Genomic DNA, 24,797 nt, shown 5'->3' with positions numbered 1-24,797 from the left:
GACCTTTGGTCTGACCCAGCCTGGCCGTGCTTACGTCCTAATCTTGGCTCGGTCCCTGATTTGCTGTGTGACTTTGGACAAATCCCCCCATTCCTCTACTTTTGCTTCCTCTCTACTCAATGAGACTAAAGAGCAGCCTGGTCTGGTGACTCTGAATATTCCTGCCTTTCCCCCCATCCAGTGTAGCTGTGGATGTAGCTGTTCAATATTTCCTGACGGCTGATAAGCTAGTGGCCTGTCATGCAACTTGTCGCTGCAGGTAAGGCACGGGGGCTGCTGGGGGCCTGGGCTAATTTGAAAAGGCTGTTAAGGGAACATGTTATTTATCAGCCTATACTGTGGTTCACTCTGAGATGGATAACTAGCGGGGTTCATCACTTAGCCGGACTAGCTTCCCCACCCTTGCTGTGCGTACCGACATGGTAAACCCCAATGTGTTGTCAGCCAGGACTAAAGGAGGTGCTGGTTAGCTCCTGTGATTGCCTGTGAAGGCAGGGAAAACAAATGGTCTGGTAGCACTTTACCATTTGTTGTTTTCCTCTGTAACAGACTTAACGGGGCTACCCCCTGGAGCTTGTGAATGCAGGGATGTGCCGCCTTCGTTCAGCAGAGGCCCCCGATTAACAGCAGGGGGCGCTGTGGGTCGAAGAGGAGGCACATTTGCACAGCTGGAATAGCAAGGGGGGCTGCAGGTTGAAATTGATGGGTGTCGGGAGCCCCACGTGGGATGGGGGGGACTGGGGCAGGAGTGGGGGGGTCTCAGGGGAGCCCCACGTGGGATGGGGGGACTGGGGCAGGACTGGGGGGTGTCAGGGGAGCCCCACGTGGGATGGAGGAACTGGGGCAGGACTGGGGCGTCTCAGGGGAGCCCCACGTGGGATGGGGGGGACTGGGGCAGGAGTGGGGGGTCTCAGGGGAGCCCCACGTGGGATGGGGGGACTGGGGCAGGACTGGGGGGTGTCAGGGGAGCCCCACGTGGGATGGAGGAACTGGGGCAGGACTGGGGCGTCTCAGGGGAGCCCCACGTGGGATGGGGGGGACTGGGGCAGGACTGGGGGGTCTCAGGGGAGCCCCACGTGGGATGGGGGAACTGGGGCAGGACTGGGGCGTCTCAGGGGAGCCCCAGGTGGGATGGGGGGACTGGGGCAGGACTGGGGGGTGTCAGGGGAGCCCCACGTGGGATGGGGGAACTGGGGCAGGACTGGGGCGTCTCAGGGGAGCCCCACGTGGGATGGGGGGACTGGGGCAGGACTGGGGGGTGTCAGGGGAGCCCCACGTGGGATGGGGGAACTGGGGCAGGACTGGGGCGTCTCAGGGGAGCCCCACGTGGGATGGGGGGACTGGGGCAGGACTGGGGGGTCTCAGGGGAGCCCCACGTGGGATGGGGGACTGGGGGGTCTCAGGGGAGCCCCACGTGGGATGGGGGGGTGGACTGTAGCAGGATTGAGGAGTTCCAGGGGATCCCCACGTGGGCTGGGGCAGGATTGGGGGATCTCGGGAGCCCCACGTGGGATGGGGGGGCTGGTGCAGGACTGGGGGGTCCCAGGGGAGCCCCACGTGGGATAGCGAGGGGCTGGGGCAGGACTGGGAGGCCGGGCGCTCGGGGGGCACTGGGAGCAGCGTGCCCTGGCCGGGTGCTGCCCTGCGGCTCCGGGGCTGGGCTGGGCTGGGCCGGGCAGCGCTGCCTCCCTCCCCGGCGTGACATCAGCCCCTCGGGGCGGGGTGCGCGGCGCGAGACAAAAGCGGCCCCAGCGGAGCGGCCACGCAGCGCCCGGAGCCCGGCCCAGCATCAGGTACGTGCCCCGCGCGGGTCTCTGCCCGGGTCACGCGTGGGCCCCCCCGCCCCTGCGCGGGCAGACCCCGGCCGGCTCCGGACTCGAGACCATCTTAGTCAATGCTGAGTCGGAGAGGAGCTGGCCGGTTTCCTCGTGCTCTGGCCGGGGGGGCCGGCTGTGTTACTGGGGGGCAGATTGGGGACGTGGGGGGCCGGCTGTGTTACTGGGGGCAGATTGGGGACGTGGGGGGCTGGCTGTGTTACTGGGGGGCAGATTGTGGGGTGGGGGGCTGGCTGTGTTACTGGGGGGCAGATTGTGGGGTGGGGGGCTGGCTGTGTTACTGGGGGGCAGATTGGGGACATGGGGGGCTGGCTGTGTTACTGGGGGGCAGATTGTGGGGTGGGGGGCCGGCTGTGTTACTGGGGGGCAGATTGTGGGGTGGGGGGCTGGCTGTGTTACTGGGGGGCAGATTGTGGGGTGCGGGGCTGGCTGTGTTACTGGGGGGCAGATTGTGGGGTGGGGGGCTGGCTGTGTTACTGGGGGGCAGATTATGGGTGGGGGGCCGGCTGTGTTACTGGGGGGCAGATTGGGGACGTGGAGGGCCGGCTGTGTTACTGGGGGGCAGCTTGTGGGGTGGGGGGCTGGCTGTGTTGCTAGGGGGGCAGATTGGGGACGTGGGGTGCCGGGGGCCGGCTGTGTTACTGCGGGGGTGCAGATTGGGGACGTAGGGGGCTGGCTGTGTTACTGCGGGGGTGCAGATTGGGGACATGGGGGGCTGGCTGTGTTACTGCGGGGGTGCAGATTGTGGGGGTGGGGAGCTGGCTGTGTTACTGCGGGGGTGCAGATTGGGGAGGTGGGGGGCCGGCTGTGTTACTGCGGGGGTGCAGATTGGGGACATGGGGAGCTGGCTGTGTTACTGCAGGGGTGCAGATTGGGGACATGGGGGGCTGGCTGTGTTACTGCGGGGGTGCAGATTGTGGGGGTGGGGAGCTGGCTGTGTTACTGCGGGGGTGCAGATTGTGGGGGTGGGGAGCTGGCTGTGTTACTGCGGGGGTGCAGATTGGGGAGGTGGGGGGCCGGCTGTGTTACTGCGGGGGTGCAGATTGGGGACATGGGGAGCTGGCTGTGTTACTGCGGGGGTGCAGATTGGGGACATGGGGAGCTGGCTGTGTTACTGCGGGGGTGCAGATTGGGGACATGGGGGGCTGGCTGTGTTACTGCGGGGGTGCAGATTGTGGGGGTGGGGAGCTGGCTGTGTTACTGCGGGGATGCAGATTGGGGAGGTGGGGGGCCGGCTGTGTTACTGCGGGGGTGCAGATTGGGGAGGTGGGGGGCCGGCTGTGTTACTGCGGGGATGCAGATTGGGGAGGTGGGGGGCCGGCTGTGTTACTGCGGGGGTGCAGATTGGGGAGGTGGGGGGCCGGCTGTGTTACTGCGGGGGTGCAGATTGTGGGGGTGGGGAGCTGGCTGTGTTACTGCGGGGATGCAGATTGGGGAGGTGGGGGGCCGGCTGTGTTACTGCGGGGGTGCAGATTGGGGAGGTGGGGGGCCGGCTGTGTTACTGCGGGGGTGCAGATTGTGGGGGTGGGGAGCTGGCTGTGTTACTGCGGGGATGCAGATTGGGGAGGTGGGGGGCCGGCTGTGTTACTGCGGGGATGCAGATTGGGGAGGTGGGGGGCCGGCTGTGTTACTGCGGGGGTGCAGATTGTGGGGGTGGGGAGCTGGCTGTGTTACTGCGGGGATGCAGATTGGGGAGGTGGGGGGCCGGCTGTGTTACTGCGGGGATGCAGATTGGGGAGGTGGGGGGCCGGCTGTGTTACTGCGGGGGTGCAGATTGGGGAGGTGGGGGGCCGGCTGTGTTACTGCGGGGATGCAGATTGGGGAGGTGGGGGGCCGGCTGTGTTACTGCGGGGGTGCAGATTGGGGACATGGGGAGCTGGCTGTGTTACTGCGGGGGTGCAGATTGGGGAGGTGGGGGGCCGGCTGTGTTACTGCGGGGATGCAGATTGGGGAGGTGGGGGGCCGGCTGTGTTACTGCGGGGGTGCAGATTGGGGAGGTGGGGGGCCGGCTGTGTTACTGCGGGGGTGCAGATTGTGGGGGTGGGGAGCTGGCTGTGTTACTGCGGGGGTGCAGATTGGGGAGGTGGGGGGCTGGCTGTGTTACTGCGGGGGTGCAGATTGGGGAGGTGGGGGGCCGGCTGTGTTACTGCGGGGGTGCAGATTGGGGGGGTGGGGGGCCGGCTGTGTTACTGCGGGGGTGCAGATTGGGGAGGTGGGGGGCCGGCTGTGTTACTGCGGGGGTGCAGATTGGGGACATGGGGAGCTGGCTGTGTTACTGCGGGGGTGCAGATTGTGGGGGTGGGGAGCTGGCTGTGTTACTGCGGGGGTGCAGATTGGGGAGGTGGGGGGCTGGCTGTGTTACTGCGGGGGTGCAGATTGGGGGGGTGGGGGGCCGGCTGTGTTACTGCGGGGGTGCAGATTGGGGAGGTGGGGGGCCGGCTGTGTTACTGCGGGGGTGCAGATTGGGGACATGGGGGGCTGGCTGTGTTGCTACGTGGGGCTGCGCTGCACGGGGAGGCTGGCACCAAGGGGCACGGGTCTGGCTGAGCAAGGGAGTTACTGAGACCATTTGGTCCCAAGTCCTCAAATGAGGCTGTTCTCCAGGGCGGGGCAACTTTGAGCTGCTCCAGAGCCAGCTGCATCCCTGCTCCCTCCCATGTGCCCTGAATTTGGAGCCACTGCACGTCATGGTGGCTTGCAGGTGCTGACTTCAGAGCTGACTTTCAGGCTGGTGGCATTCTGCCCTCCATGTCCCAAAGACGGGGGGACGGGACACGTCTAGGAGCAGGGTAGGCTGGGATGCCAGACCTACCCCACCCCCAAAGCTGGAGTGGTTCAGAACTGAGCGTCTCCTCTGGCCTCAGGCTGGTCCAGGACTTTGTTTCCAGCCCAGGTTTTTGAGGATAGCCTGTGCCATCTAAACAGCCCTGCCCTGGCTGCAGACAGCAGCCTGGGGAGCCTGCTAGTCGCTTGTCCAATCCCCAAGCTCTGGTGCTGGCAGGTTCTTGAGTGGTTCAGCCATGGAAGGTAGGATACAGCTGTGGGCCTCAATAGAATCCATTAGCCTCACTGGCTGGCAGGTACAAAGACCCCGCCACACACACACACGTGTGCTGGGGCAACATGTAAGTCCTGTGCGTGGATTTCCATAATGCCAGGGGCTGAGCCGTGCCATGCACTGGGCTGCTCGACCCCTCACACGTCTATCTAGCTGGTCCGTCTGCCACCCAAGGGCCAGGCTGCCAGTGTAGCCACCGCAGCCCCGAACCCTGAGCTCAAGCCTTAGCCCCCAAGTAGGCAGGATGACAGACGCGCACTGCTGTATTGATGGTGAACGTAGCACCCCCGGAAATGAAGGGTCGACGCTGCTGGCTGGAGCTGCGCATGGTGCGGTCTGGTCTGGTGCAAGTTTCCTATGTACGCACGTAGCTCTGTGAACGCACCTCCTGCACCCTAGCTCTGCCAGTGCCCCTCAAGCCTGACCTGGCAGGACCATCCCTTCCCACAGTCCTGTCCATGCCTCGCAGTGCTGATCCCCACTCCCATCCCCAGATCACCTTTCCTTCTCAGACCTGGCCTAGCTCCTAGGAGGGGGTTTTGCTGCACAGCTCCCAGTGCACGTTTACTGAGATCTCCCACGCTCGTTTCACCTGTGGCCAAAATCTGGAAATGTGCTGGATTGTCACACTTCTTGCCAATGCTCTTAGACGCTTTGCTTCTGCCAGTGTGCACTGCACCCTCTGGGATAAAGGCCCAGGCCCGAGCTCTGGTCTCTGTGACTGAGGCATCCTACAATCTTGTTTTCCGAAATATTTTGGGGGGAGATGTGTGAGGCCTGGGTGAAATAGGCCTGGATACAAGGGGTGAGTTTTGAATGGTGAGAGCCATTACCTGTTGGAAGGTGTTAGTAAGGGTCAGGGTGGGCTCTCGGTCACTGGCTGTTTTTTAATGAAGGCTGCATGATTTGCGAAGAGATCCGCTATGGTGGGGTCGTTCTGTGGCTCGTGTGGTAAGGGAGGTCAGATGAGATGGTCCCAGTTGTCCCTTCTTGCCTAGGACTAAGAATCCACGGCCATTTAAACAGGAAAAGCAGGCCGACCTCCTCCTCCTCCTAAGCGAATTTCCTGCCAGGAGGGAAGTAGAAATGCGCCTGCGCTCTGAACCCCGGAAGGGGGGGCAGGGTGTTTATACCTAATGGGGAAACCCAACCTATTGCCTGTGGAGTTCAACATTGTGAGTTTGCAGGAAGGAGAAAACTGCAGCAGAACTTCCCTAGTGTGGGGCGCTCGGAGCCTTTCCCGATCAGGAGTTACAACCCCCGGGAGGGAGGTAAGAACGTCTCTTTCCATTTGGCAGAAGGTTGTGGGGAAGGGAAGCCCTGAGCAGAGATGACTTGTCTCTTTGGTCTGGGTAAAGGTTACGCCCCTATAGACTTGGAGGGTTACATCGTCCGTCGGTGTCAAGCAGCACTCGGTTGTGTCCTGGGAATAACTACAGTTGCACCCGCTCAGGTTTTGGCCCAAAGCAATGAGCTTCAACTTTCTGTTAAAGCAAGAAATCCAGAGAGATGGCTGCACAGATTAAGAGTAGAGCTTGCGGGCGGGGCATTCGCCAGAGCTGGGCAAGGCACAACGGACAGTGACTAGTAGGTGTAAACGTATTTGCTGGAAGTCAGCTCAAAACTTGAGGGTCAAGGGCCAGTGAGCCAACTCCTTGATGAGAAACCCAGCCCTGGGATATGCAGGAGGGCAAAGGTGATTGTAGATACGGTCCCAGGCCCCATCTATCTTTGGTTACTAGATGGCTGGCATTTCAACGTCTTTTTCCCCAGGCAGAGTTTGGGGAGAGGGTGTCTCGGTTTGTGGGCTCCATCTTCCCAGGAACAGCCTGGCGCCTGCAGCTGCTCTGAGCTTGGGAGGGTAGTCCTGAAAAGGTGCCAAAATACTCCTCCCTCTGCCCTCTGGGCATGCTGTTACAGAGATGTGGTACGGGCTGGGTGAGTGGCTTGTCTCCCTACTTGCAAAGGGGAGCTGTTCTCTGGAGGCTTGTACCTCTCCTTGCCAGCTCCCCAGGGTGTCCTAGCATCTGGACCAAATACAGTCTCAGAAGTGGCAGGTCTGCTTCATGATTCCCTCTCTTGGGGGGGCACAGCGGCGCCTTGGAGCTGGCTCTGTTGGGAAAAGGTGCCTGGGATGTGCTCGAATGGCCTGCGTACATAGGGCGGGTCAGAAAAGGAAGGATGGGGGGAAATTCCCTGCCTGACTTTTTGCTGACAAACCGAATAGCTTCTCTTTTCTTGCTGCTTCCCGCCTCTCCAGCGCCTGGACGTTCCCTGGGGGTCGTACATTTCCTACCAACTGTTCACTTAGTGGAAAAGTCCAATGTTTCCATCCAAACCGGGTCTGGGTGGAGCCCCTGAAGCCAGCCCCGTTGTGGAGTGCCTGGGGGTTGGTGCTGTCTCCCGGCTGTAATAGCTCATTCCTCAGGAATTTCACTGCCCTTTAGCTCTAAGGAATGGCCATGTATGGTAACCGGGCTACTGCACTGTGGGCTGGTGTTTGTGCTTGGCTCAGAGACGTGGGCTCATCCCCCTCTGGAAGCAGCAGACTTGGGCCGGTCTCTGGTGTGAATCTCTGCCTGTCACAAAGCCGGTGGTGAATACGGCTCGACGCTGTGGGTTTGGGATGCTCTGCTTGGAAGGCCAAGTGCCTCGAAGTGCTCTGGCAAGCTCCATGCGTGGATCCTGCACTAGCCGGGGGCTGCTGCTGGTCTCTATGGACCCTGCTCATCCTGCCCGCTCTGACTCCCACGCTCACTGCCAGGCCTCTCGCGTGCGCTGCTCTCTGCAGCTATGCCACTTTGGCCTCAGATTGCATCCGTTGTGCTGCCTGCCTGGAGGCCTGATTCTCGTTTCTCCCACCCCAGCCTGACACGCCTGTATCTTCACAGACTCAACCGAGTCCCGCTGATTTGCACGCGTACACGTGAGGCCTGGCCCCGCGGTCTCCTTTGGACCCTCTGCTTTCGCAAAGGTCTTCCTTCCATTGGCAAGTTCCCCCCGGACCGGTCCTCATGCAGGCACTGACACCTGGGCACAGCTGGCATGAAGTGCTGTCAACTCAGAGTGACAGTGTGACCCCTCTCCCATCACCACTTCACAGGCAATCTGGAAGTACGGAGACTTTGGCCCGCCCGGCTAAATGCCAGCAGAACTCTAGGCGCAAAGCACCCCTGAAAATCTAGTGCCATCGGTGAGCCCTCCAAAATCTGTCCCTGTGGCTTTCCTCCAGGGATTGGATGCCTCTTTGCAAAGTGATTCCCCTTGCCTTTCCTGCCCAGCTGTCTAACCTCTCCAGCCCGTTAGTTCTTGCAGCTCCTGCCAATTACTTATCCCCTGCAAAATTCATTCGTGTGCTGTTCTACTTCCTCTTCCAATAATTAGGCAGACTTTAAATCGTACCCCTGTGGTCCCTCTCTAGAGCCCTCTCCCTCAGTTCCAGACTCTAGCCCAAAGTGCGAACACATTCGTTAGGCTAACGTGCATGTGGGGTCCTGCTTCGTGCTCTGCCCAGGAAAACAAGACCTTTGCCTCGAGCTAAATCCTGGAAAGTTTCCATCTCTTCTTTGTCTTGTTTGTCCGTGTTGGCCTGGTGTGGTTACAGCCGTTTGTTCCTTGGAAGCCAGACTTTGTCCACGAACCTATGACCGTGTCATAGGCCTGAAATCTGCCAATTCCTCAAAGCTAAAACCTCTGATGGTGGGTTTGTGAGGTTAGTGCCTCTCTGGAGAGTCCCTGGTGTAAAATTCCCACAGTGCTTTGAGCAGACCTCGGTGCCTTGTGCATTAAAATAAAAATGGACGTCGCGCTGTGCCGGCTCAGCTGATCAAGACGCAGATCGGTTGAGAAGGGAAGTCTTTGTCGACCGCTCCTGTAAACCTCATTCCACGGGGCATAAGGGAGCGATGGACAAAGGCTTCTCCTGTCGACCGATCTGCATCTTGACGGCCGTGCTGTGCCGATGAACAGCTGAGCCAGCACTGCGCGGCGGTCATTTTTATTTTAATGAAGCCAGGGATATTTAAATCCCCACTTCATTGACTATGTCGGGTAGCCTAGTTTACATGCCTCTGTCAGCAGAGGCATGTAGTCTAGATGTACCCCTCGTGTGATTACCATGCAGTGGCACCTAGACCACAGCAACAGTTAAGATCAAGAGACCTCCACAGCACAGGCTGGGAGCCAGCTGGCCTTTAGCTCAGAGGGTAGAGGTCACTTCAGAGGTCACAGGTTCAAATCCACCTGGTGGCTGTTACATAGGCAAAGTGTCAAACCGATTTATTAACTCCTCGAAGAGCCATTCTAGGTGACTTGCAGGTAGCAGGCATAGAGAGCCACGCTGGTTACCTGGGAAACACGACTCTATTTGCAGTCTAAAATCTAACTCCCAGTCAGCCAAATTTGAATCAAATAATCTCGCACCCTAACAGCTGATACACACGGCTTACAGTGCCTCTGTGCATGTGCAGGGACTGGGCCCCTTCCAGCTGAGACCAAACTCCTCCAGTTCAAAGTCTTTGGGGTCCAGCTGTTCTCCCAGGTACTGAGTTGGGGGAGGAGCGAGGCCAATGTAGGACAGTCATGGTCTCTTCTTGTACCTGCTCCCAGTGGCTAGAAAGAGGCTTGTTTCTCTGGGATAGCAGGGCAGGTCTTGATGGGCCATTCATGCCTGGCTGGCCACTGCTGGGTGCTCCTTTGTCCCTGCTGAAAGGCTGGCCCTGGGCATCTCCTTGCGTATTCCAGTAGCAGGTGAGAGCACCAGGCTGAAATGCTACCTCACCAGGCCTATTTGCACAAAGCCACGGGAGAGCGAACAGGAGGGCTCCACTCCTCCAGACAGATTTAAGATGTGGCTACATGTGACTGGGGAAAGGGGCATTGGCCACATGACCTACCTGCTCGAGCTCCGCCCCCTTTGCCTTTGCTCCGCCCCTCCCCATCCTTCTCCACCCGCTCCCCTCTTCTCCTCCCCCCTTCCATGCAATGTGGCCTGGGAGACTGGCGGGGCTGGGCAGGGAGCTGCTCTTGCAGCACATTCCCAGGCAGCACAAAGGCCCCAACTCGCTTTGCTCCCCCTGCCACGTCGCGCCTCTTTGAGCGTGGGGCGGTCCCACCCCTCCCCCACGCAGCATGGCCGGAGGAGCCTTTGCTCTGCGGGTTCCTGCGACGGGCACCCGATAATCCCGTGACTCTCCCTTCCCTCTCCGAACTTTGAGAACACGCTTGGAAGAGCTACAAACCCGTCCTGCTCTTAATTCAGTGGCGGGTGGGTAGAAGTTAGGGTATGCCTTAGAGCAATAGATGATCGCTCATCTGTCAGCTGCATGCGAGGGGGCTGCATGTTCCTCGGGAGCAGCTGGCACGGGGCCCCGTCACATGGGACACTGAGCCGGGCTGGCCAGCCCCCCGATCGGATGTGGTCGTTCCCGTGTCCAGTGACTACACCCATTCACGCTCCTTTCCTCCTACCAGCCCTGATCCCTCTTGCTGCTTTCTGACCCAGCTGAGGGCGGGAGCAGAGCCCCTGGTGCATAGGGGGCATCTGGAGCGTGGGCAGTCGGCCAAGAGCCCAAGGGTGCTGCAGCCCCGCCCGCTCCCCTAGTTCCTGCGCCTATGTGAGTGGCCCCACAACTGTGTGTTTCTGGGAGGGGAACAGGCTGCTCTGCTTACTGGGGAATCGGTTCATACCGTCTTCGCTGCGAAAATCTCGGGGGTGGTCTTGCTGGGAGAAGCCGTGCGACCGCTCTTCGGCCGCGGTCAATGTGTCAGACAACTGGTGTCAAACAAGGCTCGTCCCAGCCCCTCTCTCACAAAGGCTGCTGAAAAACGTTCCGCTGCGTCCCGCGCCTGCTGTAGCAAACCCTGCCAGACAGCCTGACAGTGGCTTTGGTTGCAGCTGCCTCTGGGGTTGAACACAGCATACACCAGAGCACTGCACAACAGCTGTGTGTATCTGTGGGTGGCCTGCAGCTGGCTGGTTACTAGAGATGGAATTTGCCTAGTAGTAGTAGGGGATGGACAGTGGGGTAGGGGGATGACGAGTCGCTCTGTTTCCTCTGAAACCGGGGAGGCTGGTATCGGAAAACGGGGGATGGGCAAATGCTTAGGATCATGCTGCAAGGGTTGGCGAAGCTCTGTTCTAACTACAGAAGCAGTGTTCTCAGAGTCACCCTGGGGCTGCGTCTGGGGCTGGCTGGCAGGCTGCTATTGGCTTTGTCCTCCAGGGAGTCGCTCCACTCCCCCGCAGCCCAGTGAAATTAGATTCTGACAAACAGGCCTTTTAAGGCAATCCAGGGCCCTTGACCAGGCTGAAAGGGAGGGATTTGGCAGCGGCTGGCGGCAGCCGAAAGGAAAATGCACAAAACCCAGCCTGCGGGGCCCTGGGGTGGAGCCGTGAGCCGCAGGCTACTGGAGTTAATCTTCTAAGTGCCTGGAGGCCCTTAGAGCCATGGGGCAGGCCCCCAGCCTGGGGATTTCCCCCTGCAATCCAGGCAGGCCTCTCCAGGCCATTTTGCGTTTGGAGTGTTCAACAGCGAGGCTGAGGAACTGCTCGCGGGGGCATGGCCTAGCTGCAGGCTGATTCTGTGCCCAACTCTCTTCACTGCGCTACCGGGGCGTGAACCTTGCCCTATGCCGGTCCCTGCTCCCGCAGCGCTGGGCTCCACTCTGTCCCACAGGCTACGGCGACACTACAGCCACCTGTGGGGAGGGGCAGAGCTATTATCCCGTTGTACAGACGAGTAAACTGAGGCATAGGGAGACTACAGCTTGCCTTAGATTACATAGGAAGTTAGTTGAAGCAAAATGCAGGACAATGTAGCACTTTAAAGACTAACAAGATGGTTTATTAGATGATGAGCTTTCGTGGGCCAGACCCACTTCCTCAGATCAAATAGTGGAAGAAAGGCAGAGAGTGTGAGGAATAATCCCCATCCCCCTCCTCTAACTTCCCGCAAACCCCCGGACCAAGCTTCCTCGCCGTCATAGCTCTCGTATGAAAACTGGCCGGGGTGGTTAGCCCCTCTGAGCTGCTGGGTGGCGTCAGTCTGGGCAAACGCTTGGGTCCCTCGGGAACTTGCCCTGCTGCGTTCACGGAGGTTGAGCCAAAGAGCACGCGGCTGTGTTCCCGCAGGGGTGCGTGGTCATTGGAGTACTCTCTCTCCCTGACTGTACGGCACCAAGCACACGCTGCCCCCCGGCGCTCTGCCGCCCCATGCCACAGGGCTGGCGGGACGGAGGATGAGATGGGCTTAGCGAGGGCTGTTGGTGCCTGCAATGCACGGAAGCACCAGTGTCGATGATGGATTAAGTCTCATACTGTCCTTGGGCCTGGTTCTGACTGATGACTCAGCACCTCTTACAATTTGGGATTGCAAGTGAAGGACCACAAATTCCTGGTCCCATTCCGACAGCTTCTTGGCACTGAGTTTCCAGGGTAGAGGAGATTGGAGATCCCATGGGAAGTCCCACTTGCCACCCTCTACAGCCAACTGAGGATTTCAGAGCTGGCCTAGACAGGGCAATTAAATCATTTGTGACATTTGTCAGCTGGGTAGGCGTGTCTCCAGGTGTCTTGGGCTTCCTTGAGTCTCTCTGGGGTTGGATCTAGGCTAGAACTCTTAATGTGCCAGGACCAGGGGGGCCATGTGGGCAGATAATCCGAGGGGGTGGCGTACTCGAATGGGGGTGCAGTTGGGGCGTGGGGAGAACTGCAGAGTCGGGATATATCTGGCCCAGTTGCCGAGGTTGTCTCTTGCCTTAATTTGGGGTCCCACATGCTCAGGGTTTAGCTGATCGCCATATTTGGGGTCGGGAAGGAATTTTCCTCCAGGGTAGATTGGCAGAGACCCTGGAGGTTTTTCGCCTTCCTCTGTAGCATGGGGCACGGGTCACTAGCAGGAGGATTCTCTGCATCTTGGGGTCTTTAAACCATCGTTTGAGGACCCCAAAATCTGAGATATAGGTGAGTAGTGGGTGGGTGAGATTCTGTGGCCTGCACTGTGCAGGGGGTCAGACTAGATGATCATAATGGTCCCTTCTGACCTTAAAGTCTATGAGTCTATGAGATGTAGGACGGCTGTTCCGAGGGGAAGGGAATCTAGTGACATTTTTCAGGTTGGTTGTACAGTCCCCACACCCCAGATAGCCGGACTCCAAGGATTGTTGCCCCAGGCCTGTTGCTTTGGCAGTCTACTCAGAGCTACCCTGTGCAGACTTCCCTCCCATGGTTGTTCCTTTACCCTTTGGTAGGGGTTGTTACTGGTCTCTTTGCTCTGCTGATTCCCGTCATTCCTGCCTGTCCCGGGGTCCCGTTCAGAGAAGGGTCAGTCCTGTCCAGAGGGCACCAAAATTTGCATGTCCAGAGGTGATGCCATGGCGATGGGCACCTTACACAGACCTGGGGCCCAGGAGTCTGCATCGGGGTGGGTACTAAATGGCCCATGGACTGGATGGGGTTCGCCAGCGTGAGCTTTATGTACCGGCGCCTCTGCTGGCATGGCGGCTTGAAGCTCCCTTTGGTTGCGGATCGCTGTTCCCAGCCAATGGGAGCCGTGGGAAGTGGCGTGGACAGGGACACAAAGCAGTGGCGGCCTGCCAGGGGCTAACTACACTGATGAACTGCATCCCTGCCACTTATCACCCCGCATAGACTCTCTTTCTCCCCTAAAATCCCTCTGGGCCCAGGGCTCGGAGGAAATCCCTGCACCTCTGGGCAAGCAGCGAGGAGGTGTCTCATTTCGCCAAGTGGGCGAGGTGAAAACCCTTCGTGCGCCCCATGGAAGTGCTAGGAGGGAGGGCAGGCACCGGAGTCTGGCCTGCTCTTTCCCCGGCCCCTTCTGGGACTGGGGGAGCCGGCTCTAGGCCCAGATGGGGAACGGCTGGGAACACCACTGGGGCAGCCAGCACGTGACCCATGTGCCAACTGCATCCCCCCCGCTGCCTTATTGTGGGGCTTGCGGCTGTGCCCTGGGTTCGCAGGGCCCCAGGCCAGACAGCTCGGGGATGCAAGTGGGAACCTCGCGGGTCAGGGAGAGCAACGTCGGGGTACACGCACCCCGGGCGGCTCCCGTCTGCGTTGCATGAGGTGGTGCCGCTCATGGGCTCTTGCTTGGGGCCCCCACGCTCCTGTTGAGATGGCCCTGGGACGGGTCCGGTAGCGCCGTGCAGCAGCCGCCTGCTCGGTCTTCAGGGAGTGCAGCTGTCTCCCCTCGCTTTCCCCCACAGGATGCCGAACTGGGGCGGCGGGAAGAGATGCGGCGTGTGCCAGAAAGCCGTGTACTTCGCCGAGGAGGTGCAGTGCGAAGGCAACAGCTTCCACAAGTCCTGCTTCCTGTGCCGTGAGTACCGCGCGGCGCCCGCGGGGGCCTGGCCCTCCCGCTTCCATGACAACGCCCGGGCCTGCGTGCGCCTGCCCGCGATGGAAACAGGCCCCCGGATTCCTTCCCCCCCCCCCTACATACACAGCCTGGCATTTGGCTAATTGCAGCGGGCGGGGAGGAATGCTGCCTCTCTCCTCCGGGCTGGGGGAGGAGCCGTGCGCAGCATCCTGGCCGAGCTAGGGGCTGTCTGAGCAGCGACTGTCAAACTGGTTTTCTTGTGACCTAGTTGAAGAAAGTTGTTGATGCCACGACCCAATGTAATTTGGTTAGCGTGGGGGGCTGAGGACGGGGTGGGGCTGAGGAGAGGAGCTTTGGGGCGTAGGAGGGGGCTCTGGCTTTGGGGGGGGTCAGGGGTGGCTTACCTCGAGTGGCTCTTGGTCAGAGGTGCAAAGGGGGGCCCCGTAGACCATGCTGTACCCCAGAAGCAGCCGGCAGCAGTTTCCCGGCCAATGGGAGTGCGGAGCTAATACTAGGGGTAGGGCACGGAGCCCTGTGCGCTCCCCACTGCCACTTAGAGCCAGGCCTGTTGCCATCTGCTTCTGGGGCACAGCACAGTCTACGGTGCCAGGACAGGCAGGGAGCCTGACCCCGACCCCCAAGCCCGGGAGCGGACGGACAGAACTGGAGCCAGCTCCGGCAGTGGAAAGGCAAGATAACAGGACCCTGAAGATAGGGGGGCTGTCCTGGCATGGCTTAGCATATAGGGTGTTCGTCTGCGGAGCATAGGATGGCGGGTTCTAGTCCCCCGACCCCAAGCCCAGGAGCAGACGGACAGGATGGGAGCCGACTGCAGCTCCCTGTCGTTTGAGAGTCAGGGTGTTTTGGGAAAACATCCACACAGCTCCTGCCCCCTGTGCTTCTCAATGAGACCCTACCCCACCCCCCAAATCATGCAGATGCCTCAATGCACCATTGCAATGCCAGTGCTGAGTGCACATCTGGGCGCTGCCTAAGGAGGAAGAGGGAAGGGTTTGTGTGGAACTATCCATACAGCTGCCTCCACCTACTGCCCTGCGCTGGGCAGGGAACAGCTGCTGTGCTGGCTCCCACCTGAGCGGGCATCACCTGTACCCAGAGAAACGCAGGGCGGGGCCAGGCAGCTGCTTTTTGCTGCTGCCACGTCCTGTCCCAGGAAACGTCGTTCCCCAGAAATCCCAGCTGGTGGGGGATGGGAGGAGTTGCTATAAGATCCGGCGATTATACAACAGCACGAGATTCCCCGCTCCCACCCCCAGGTATGCTCCGGTGTCTGCCTCCCCAAACAGGAACTGGGGCACGCCTGTGAGCCTGGTCTGTGCCGCCCCCAAGTGCCAGGCTACAGCTGAACTACAGAGCCCAGCGTGCGAGTGTTTTCTGCACACCACTTTCCGAAGGACGTTGCCTGTGGCCAAGAAGCACTTTTCTGTCTCCCAGCTGCGTCTACGCTGGGGCTGCTGCCAGCAGGGGATTGCTAGCTGGGTGCATGCTTTTCCCCCCATGACCTGGCAGATGACGATGTGCAAGATTTTAGTGTAGATGAACACCCCAATCTCTTATTAAACTGCTCAGCTGGTGGGGATTGGCTGAACTGTGGGAGACCAGCTCTGCACGCCAGCCCCGTTCTGCCGCAGAGAGATGGGGCTGCTATTAACCAGAAGCAAAAATTCCTGACATAACCCTCCCTACAAGGCAAAAATTGTCCTTTCCCTCTCCTGCTCTCCAAGCACAGAGAGCAGCTGCCCAGCAGGAAACGCACCATATTTAGCCATGGGGCCGGGAAGGGCTGAGTTAGGAGCCCATATTTAGGGGAAGAGCGCTGGCCCACGGAGCCACCGCTGCGGCGTCCGGAGGGGAGCGCTCGGCTTGCTGTTTGCATTCTCCAATCCTTGTGTAAGGGCAAGACGTTTTCCGTCTGGCGAGGCGCCAAGCAGGCGGCCGGGCGCTGCTTCCTGATGACATTTAAGGGAGATGGGTGGGGTGGGGATCGAGTCTATGGCAGTCACATGCCTGTGTCTGGCTTTTGCTGGGCTCGCTGCTGTCTCCCTCCGTCGGCCTCTCTGTTCCTTTCCCGCCAGAGGTAGGGACACATCAAAAGGCTGCCCCACCTCTGATCCCGCGCCCCCCAGCCTCCCCACCCCGTCTGGGTTATCTGACCCAGCTCCAGGGCTGGCAGGTCACTGGAGAAGAGTTTGTCTGAGCCAGGGGCGGGGAACCTTTTTGGGTGGGGGAGGGGGCTGCAGAGCCACAGAAAAATCAGTCGGGGGCCACACACAAGTGAGAAGCAAAAACGAAAAAAAATCTTTCACTGAGGTGGGCCCTGAGTGAGAAGGCGGAGGATGCACCCACCCACCCCCATTCCCCGCACACACTGGCGCCTTGGGGGGCCTAGGCTAGTAGATTGGTGTGCTCCAGCCCGGCAGGATGATGGCAGGGGGGCTGGAGCGCCGGCATGGGCTCCCCAATGCAGGGGGAGCCCTGAGCCTCAGGGGCCCGACCCAGGCAAGCTGGGGGCCTCATCCAGCCCCCAGGCCTGCGGTTCCCCACCCCTGGTTTAAGCATCCCAGAGTACTGCATGTGATGCCTCTTCTGGGCTAGCGCTAAGCTGCCACTCTCTTGATTGGCAGGAACACGCTCCAGTCAGGGTTGGCTTGGGGGCTGGACTCTCTCCTGGCCGGCCCACTCTCTGCAGCCCTCCCATGGAATTGAAGGCTAGGTTCAAGTGGGATAGCTGACCCTCCAAGCAGCCTGCCTTGCCTGCCACATCCCCGGGTAACCCGTAGACCTGTGCAGATCAGGTCTGCAAAGCAATCTGCCAACTTGCCCTTTCTCCTCTGGCAATTAGGGATGTAAAACTCCTTTTAATCAGTGAACCCGTTAAACGTTGGGTTTAAGGGGTTAACTGATTCAGCAGGATCTTGAGTCAGGGAGCACTCCGGGTCCGGCTGGAACATCCTCCAACCCACAAGGCTCCCTCTGCTGGCCAGATGGTTTAAGAAAAAATATCAAACACCCCCCCGCTCCCCAAAAAAAACACACACACACCGGGAAAAAATTCTGTTGATTTAAAAAAAAAAAAAAAGGGAGGAGACCAAAGTTGTTGAGCAAAAAAAAAAAAGTGGCCCCTTTAAGAAACGGCTTTTTGGCCCTAATAGCTGCTGGCGGCCTCCTGCCATCTTGCCTCCCCGCGCCGGGCCGGACAGCTCCCCTGTGGAACCTGGTAAGCACCTGGAATTTTCACCTCCTGGCGGGGAAAAAATAAGACGATACTGGACATTTTAGGCATCCGGTATTTTCTGAATTTTTTTACCGGACAGGAGGCAAAAATACCGGACTGTCCTGTTCAATGCCAGCCACCTTACTGGCCCCTCCTGGGGCAGGGTGGACCAGTGGGGCTGCTCCCGGGGGCCAGTGACCTGTTATCTGTTAAGCATCACCTGGTAATTACCTCCTGGTAATTCATGTAAATTTCACTCCAAACCTCCTGGCTTTTATCTGGCTTCTTTTGAACTCATTCCAGTGTCCCTGTAAGAATGGGTATTGCATGGGGGTTGTGCACTCTCCGCTCTCACGGAGGGGGCGTCTGGGGATTTCCTGACTCTTTGACTTCTGAGACATCCATGTCCTGGGAGGCCTGGTTTTCCTGCGCTCGCTGGTCTGTTCCGGCCGCTCAGAAGCGAGAGCTGAGACAAACTGCTGTCCCGTGGGCCAGGGTGACGCTCCCCTTGCTTCTCCGCAGTGGTCTGTAAGAAGAACCTGGATAGCACCACTGTGGCCGTGCACGGGGAGGAGATCTACTGCAAGTCCTGCTACGGCAAGAAGTACGGCCCCAAAGGCTACGGCTATGGGCAGGGAGCCGGGACCCTGAGCACCGACAAGGGGGAGTCGCTGGGAATCAAACCTGAAGAGTGAGTTGGAGCTTTCATTGTGAAGCTGTAAATGGGAAAGAGGCAGAGGCCAACCCGGGGAGGGGAGGAGGGGGCGCTGGGCTGCTCGGCTGCGTCTTTCTATTCCACTCTCCTGACTTCTCGGCACCCTCAGTTTGGCGAGCGGGCTCTTCCTGGCCTTGCCAGCCCCGACCTGCACCCTGGTCCTCTGTCTGGGGCAGTAAGTCCCCCAGCGATGCCGAGCAAAGGGGCACGTGCACTGTGGCCTTGCTGTCGGGAGGGGGCCTCTCTGTAAAATCCCAGAGGCGCTGGAATTACCTCAGCAGAGCTCATCCTCGTCAGGACACACCCCAAAGGGACGCAGCCTCCTTGAAGAGCCAGCGCCGCCTGGCTCGGCCCCTAGCTAGGTCCTTCCGAGGGTGGCTGGATGTTCAGGCAGTTTGCTGGTATGTGCACGCTGCAGGCCTGGGCGTGACTCGCGGCGCGTGTCGACACATGTGCGCTAGCCGTGAAGACGTGTGGGCTTGGCTTCAGTGCAGACTGGGCAAAGCTGCCTGACCCCCTCCCCCGGGCCCGACTCACTTGGGTGTCCCATGGTGATGCCTGCCACACGCCGTCCTCACTACTGTGCTCAGCCTCAAATACGGCTGGTGCGGCTCCGTGTGCATGAGCTGCAGCCGCGTTCATGCACACGCGTTACAGGGCAGCCGTTCCGCCGGTCCGAAGTCTCAGGTGGTTCCCCGGCAGCATCCTCGGGCAAGGCGCGTTGCACTTCCTTGGTCTCCCACCCTGATGACGTGCCCATGGCGAGAGGCTGCAGGGCTGACTAACTCCAGCACCTCCTCGTGCGAGCACGCGTTGGGGGCCGTGCAGCGCTCGCCTCGTGCTCCTTGCACAGTGGGTCGGGAAATGGGAACTTCAGGGAAACCGCAGCAAGGATGTTGACAAAATATTGCGGGGGAGTCTTGAACTTTCACCCTCATGGAGCCGGCTCCTGCATGCGTCCCCATACCAAACGTTCCCTCTCATTTTTTCCATCCATGAGCAGAATAAATTTTGTTCTGTGCACTGAGTCCTGTGCAGATGCGCACCACCCATGGGAAAACATGCTGCTGGCTATGGGGGCTCTGCTAATCAGCTGGGCGGCACTGGAATGGCTGCAGCAGAGACCTCCTCTCTTGTCTGCGTGTGAAATCCCCCGTCTCTGTCTGCCGCTGCTGGTAACGAATGCAGGTAACACAGATCTGGAAACTAACTCTGTCCCAACCTGGAATCCCACAGGAGCCAGACCCACCGGCCCACCAACAACCCCAATGCCTCCAAGCTGGCCCAGAAGGTGGGCGGAGCCGACGGCTGTCCCCGCTGCGGGCAGGCAGTGTATGCTGCCGAGAAGGTGATCGGCGCCGGGAAGGTAAGGCAGCGGTGCCGTGGGGGTGGGGGGGGGAAATGGGAGCGGGGCCGGGGGTTCCTGACTCTGCAAGGGGACAGGGTCCAGGGCCAAGCCCAGATGCTGCCTTGGGCCAGATGTCCAGCACGCACACCTGGGGCTGAATTTACAGAGCTCAGCTAACGCCCAGTGTGCAGGGAGCTCTCTTGGGAGTCTGGCCCTATGGGTGGCGTTCTCCCCTTAGGCTCTGGAAGGCTGGACCTGGCTTCCACAGCCAGATTCACCCAGGCGCTGCCCCCCTAAGCCCTCTGATACCTCCGTGCCCTCTGATACCTCTCTCCTGGGCTCTTTGGGAGGCAGAGCGAGGAAGGCTCCAAGCCGTCTCTGGGGTCCCCCTTGCCCTGCGCCACGGGGGCTGTGTTCTGAACGTCTCAGCGCTCAGCTGTGATGAGAACTTGTCCGTCCTGGCCAGGAGGAATGGGGGATGGCAGCGGAGGGCAGTCTGCCTGTGTGCTCACTGCAGTGGGTTGGGCCAGCTAGCCCAGGCGGAAAGCCCCACGGAACTGTTTGCGTGTGGACAGGAGGGAGTTTGGGGAAACCCCCCCATAAGAACCCGCTGTGTGAACAGACCTGAGAGTACGCATCTGAGCAGCGCTTGCTAGTTGCAGCCTAAGGGACTCATCTGCTAGGGATTGCTGCAGCGGCGGGGAGGGGCCTGCTTTTAGGAGTCGGCCTGGTGCCTTTAGCAACAGCTGCCAAGCCCCCCGCTAGACAAATCGTTCCAGGGGCCGCCAGAGCCGTAGGGGGCGCGAATCACCACGGTTTGGCTGGCTTCAGGCTTGCATAGCAGCTGGGTAATATTTGCCGTGGCTCCTTCCAGGGACCAGCCCTAACTTGTGGCAGGCGGGTGGTTTGGAACCCAGGCCAAAGCAGCATGTTCTATGCTCGGTGCAGACCTGGCTACGCGCTGGGTTAGAACAGCCTCTGGAGTCTCCCTCGCCCTGGCTCTGATGAGCCACTTAGCTCCGATTTGCACGGGTGGACGAGGCGGCTGCTCATGCCCGGCTCTGTCTTCCAAGCCTCTTTCAGCAGGGGCTGGGAACTGGTGTTGGCTGGCCAGGTTGCTGCTGGGGATGCCGGCCTGGCGCTGCGCCACTAGAAACAGCCACACTGGGAGGACCAGGGTATTACAGAGTCACCGCTCGCCTTACCTCCAAGCTTCCTTTTAATGGGCCTGGCTGGTCTGGCCAGGGCTGATCCACTTCGGGGCTCGTGATCGGGGCCTCCGATTGGGGGCTCGTCACTGTCCAGCGTCTCCCTCGGCTCTGGGGCTGCTCCCGTGGATGCTGGGCACCTGCTCTGCCTCCCGGGCCCTCTGACCACTCCCCGCTCCTCTCCCCTCAGTCCTGGCACAAGTCCTGCTTCCGGTGCGCCAAGTGCGGCAAAGGCCTGGAATCCACCACGCTGGCTGACAAAGACGGGGAAATCTACTGCAAAGGTGAGCACCCCCCTGCCAGGAGTGCCTGCACCCCAGGGACCGGGGGGGGGGGGGGGGGAGTCCAGAGCAAGGCGGGGGAGACGCTCCTGCAGGTGTGCATCTTGGAATCTGAGAATCACAGATGTGGAAGGGCCCTCGAGAGGCATCGAGTCCAGTCCCCTGCCCTCATGGCAGGACCCATCTAGACCATCCCCTCAGGGGGGAGCCAGGTTAGTAGCACAAACTAACCAGACATGTAGATTAGATCAGAGGCTTTCAAGCTCGTGATCCCATCTCCATGTCTGGTTAGTTTATAACGTGCTACCAGACCTTTGGGGTTTTTTTTTAGACCAACCCTGATGGGTCTGTCCAACCTGCTCTTACATATCCCCAGGGATGGAGATTCCACTACCCCCTAGGCAACTTATTCCAGTGTTTCACCACCCTGAGGCTATGTCTATGCTGTGCCGGGCTTGTGCCAAAAATATGCAAATGAGGCGAAGCATGGAATATTGCCATGCCTTATTTGCCTAATTAATGCAACTCCATTTTTACACAAGAGGTTTTTCTGCAAAACTCCCCTCTTGCACAAGAGCTGATCTTCCCGAAAAAAATGTGGAAGAATGGCTCTTACGCAAGAGGGGGTTTTGCACAAAAATGGAGCCTCATTAATTATACAAATTATACAGACACTCCAACTGAGGCCTAACCAGCGCAGAGTAGAGCGGAAGAATGACTCCTCGTGTCTTGGTCACAACACACCTGTTAATACATCCCAGAATCATGTTGGCTTTTTTTGCAACAGCGTCACACTGTTGACTCCTATTTAGCTTGGGGTCCACTCTGACTTTCTGCCGTACTCCTTCCTAGTCAGTCGCTTCCCATTCTGTATGCGTGAAACTGATTGTTCCTTCCTAAGTGGAGCCCTTTGCATTTGTCCTTATTCAACTTCATCCTATTGACCTCAGGCCATTTCTCCAATTTGTCCAGATCATTTTGAATTGTGACCCATCCTCCAAAGCACTTGCAACCCCTCCCAAACTTATCATCTGCAAACTTAGTAAGTGTCCTCTCTGTGCCAATATCTAAATGGTTGATGAAGATATTGAACAGAACCAGTCCCAAAACAGACCCCTGCAAAACCCCACTTGTTATGCCCTTCCAGCAGGATAGTGAACTGTTAATAATGTCTCTCTGAGAGCGGTTCTCTTCAGGTGGAATGACTCACCGGCCCCAAACCAGCACATGCAATGCTAACAGTTGTAGGTCCTACTCAGATCTTTGGGTAGCTGCCATTGAAATGCAGGTGGTGGGGGCTGCTGTTGGAATGGCCCTAGAGAGAGACACGGTTGTGCCGGGGAGCACGTGGTCCTTTGCAGCTGCTCCCAAAGTGCAGGAACCGGCAGCCAGGCTGCCCGCGTGAGCCTGGCTGCAGAGTTGGCTCATGTGCGGCACCAGCCCCGTACGGAGGAGCTCGCCCTGCCGCTGCCTGGCCTTGGGTCCCTGCCGCTCGGTCTCTAGGGCGGGCGACCGTCCACCGTTCATTGCACCAACTCTCTGTCCTGACAGCCGATGGCCCCGGGAACTCGCCCACGGCTCAGGGGCAGGGAACCTGCGGGGGTGTCCCCGGGGCAGGGCCAGCCTGTGAGGGGGACCAAGGAGAAAGGGGAGAGCTCTTTGGGAGCCTCTCTTGGGTTCGGTTGGGAACTCTTGCCTGCCCCTAGCACTCGAGGTGAGACTCTAACCCGGGGTGAACTTTAAACCCACTCACCCAGCTGCCAACGGCAACTAATAGCAGGCTGGGGCGGGGCTGCAGTGGATAGGGAATCAGGCTGGGAGGAGCCAGGAAGCCTGGGGTCTAGTCCCAGCTCTGTGTGATCTTGGGCAGGTTACTGCCCTGTGCCTCAGTTTCCCCTGTGTGAGTAGTCTCCTTGTGCTTGGCCCTTCACCCTGAGTCTGCCTGCCCGATTTGAACTCTGGGAATGAGCCTATTTCAGCATGGACCCCACACTGTAAAACCCATATCCCCTCCCTTCCTGGCATTGTCCTCACTCCTGGCTTCTCCCCTCCCGCAGGGTGCTACGCGAAGAACTTCGGCCCCAAAGGCTTCGGCTTTGGGCAGGGAGCCGGCGCGCTCGTCCACTCCGAGTGAGGCGTCGGGACGGGCGCCTCCGCCTGTCCCCTGTGGTGCCGAGCGCTTCGCCGACGCTGGGCCGGGCCACACTGACCTTCACGGATGGATCAAGACAGCCCGGTCCTGCTGCCCGTGCCTTTGTCACTACCTGCTAAACTCCTGCTCCTTCTAGCTATCCCGCCGCCCGCCTGCTGCCGCCTTCCTGGCCCAAAGCTCACCCGCCCCATCGGGAATCTCCATGGCGACAGCCATGGGCTTTGGCTCAGGAGAGACTGGCCCTAGCGCAGGCAAAACGGCCTCCACGCCCGCGCAGAAGACTTTCCGCGTGGCGGGCAGTGTCCCTCCGTAGGCAGCGGGCTCCCCCGGGAGAGCTGGGCGCTTCTCTGCAGCCTGGGAGGCGCTGAACGCAGCCATCGGCCGGGACGTGCGAGAAGGAAAACCAGTCTCGCTCCGTCGCAAACGATCAAAGCTGGCAAACGATTGGAGCTTGTTACTAACAGCACCGTAGCCGCTTTACCCCAGAGCGCGGGAGCAACCTCCCTCTGCTTTTCACTGCTTATGCCGTTGGTTTGTGGGTGTCAGCTGGAACGCTGAGGTCCGTTTCCTGCTCCTTTCACAGCTGATGTCACCGCGTTTGGGTTGCAAAGTCTGCTGGGCAATGTATGTAAGTTTGATTGGTTGGTTTTTTTGTTTTCAAGCCACGGCCAGTTTTGCCCTCAGGGACAGCAGAGTGTGAACAAACCCCCCTTCCCCCGAACAGTCTCAGGGGCTGTGGGGCATTAGTTGGGGCTGTGCCTTCCGGGATGCCACCCGATCCCTGGAGCAGACTGGAGAAAGATGCAAAACCTGACCCAGGAAGAGACCGTGGGGGCGCACAGAGCCTAACATGTCACTAATTCCCTCCCTTCGGGGTTTTACCTGACCAAAGAGCCCTGCTTGGATTTCTCCTGTGTCCTCCTGAAGTGGAGATGTCCAGGGTCCCACAGGTCTTTCCCGCGCTGCAGGAGACCCAGTAGGCTGCAATATTTCTACTGTCTGTGCCGCGTGCAAGGGTTGCGTCCAAGCGCCACTGTGTATTCAATAAAGCTCTTAGAACGAGGCCTCCGCTCGGTCTCCTTTTTCCCCGCAGCAAGGGACGGGCTGAGTCGCACCAGAGAGGACCGGCTTCTTTGGCTACTGCGGGACTGACCTGTAGGAAGCTCTGGAAGGAAGGGGACCGGCTCCTGCTTTTGGAGACCTGGCTGAGAGTTCAAGCATCACCCCCGCTGGGTCGGCCGCGGGATGTCAAGCCGGGACAGGCAGCTCATGGCATGTTTTTTCCTCCTGGCAGCAGCATTAGACTCTTACTGGGGCAGCCTGGGGCAGCCCCTGGCCGGATGCTGTGCTAAGGTGGTTGTACCCGGCGGGTCATGGGAGCCATGAGTTGGATCTCGCCCTAGAGCCCAAATTCCTCCCCCCGCCCCCGCGGACACTGAGTCCGGCCTGGGTGGCTATAGCAGAGCGACCTGGTTGGGTAACCTCACCCGAAGTGGGGAAGTCCCCAAACTCTGCGGCGGGGGGAAGGGCCTCAGTGGGGAGCTGCCCCCCGCCCAGCGGTGACGGACTCGGTCAATGCTCCCAAGAGACTATACTTGGGGCTCTGCGTGTGGCTTCCTGGCTGGCA

The 24,797-nt window shown here is 59.6% G+C and overlaps 1 protein-coding gene across 2 annotated transcripts; it reads left to right on the top strand.

Annotated features, from left to right (window-relative positions):
* The first annotated feature begins 1,639 nt into the window (after positions 1 to 1,639).
* On the top strand, positions 1,640 to 24,234 carry CSRP1 (cysteine and glycine rich protein 1). 2 transcript variants are annotated; one of them, XM_075910231.1, is made up of 6 exons: positions 1,640 to 1,793; positions 14,119 to 14,231; positions 17,989 to 18,157; positions 19,418 to 19,547; positions 20,928 to 21,021; positions 23,076 to 24,234. In XM_075910231.1, exons 2-6 carry the CDS (start codon positions 14,120 to 14,122, stop codon positions 23,150 to 23,152), a joined length of 582 nt encoding a protein of 193 aa, XP_075766346.1. In that variant the 5' UTR covers positions 1,640 to 1,793; position 14,119; the 3' UTR covers positions 23,153 to 24,234. The 2 variants fall into 2 exon arrangements, with proteins under 2 accessions (XP_075766346.1, XP_075766347.1); XM_075910232.1 differs by lacking the exon at positions 1,640 to 1,793 and adding an exon at positions 6,006 to 6,164.
* The last annotated feature ends 563 nt before the right edge of the window (positions 24,235 to 24,797 follow it).

The sequence above is a fragment of the Pelodiscus sinensis genome, chromosome 27 (assembly GCF_049634645.1).
Source record: "Pelodiscus sinensis isolate JC-2024 chromosome 27, ASM4963464v1, whole genome shotgun sequence".
NCBI classification, from domain to species: domain Eukaryota; kingdom Metazoa; phylum Chordata; order Testudines; family Trionychidae; genus Pelodiscus; species Pelodiscus sinensis.
This window is presented reverse-complemented; position numbering and strand designations above follow the sequence as displayed.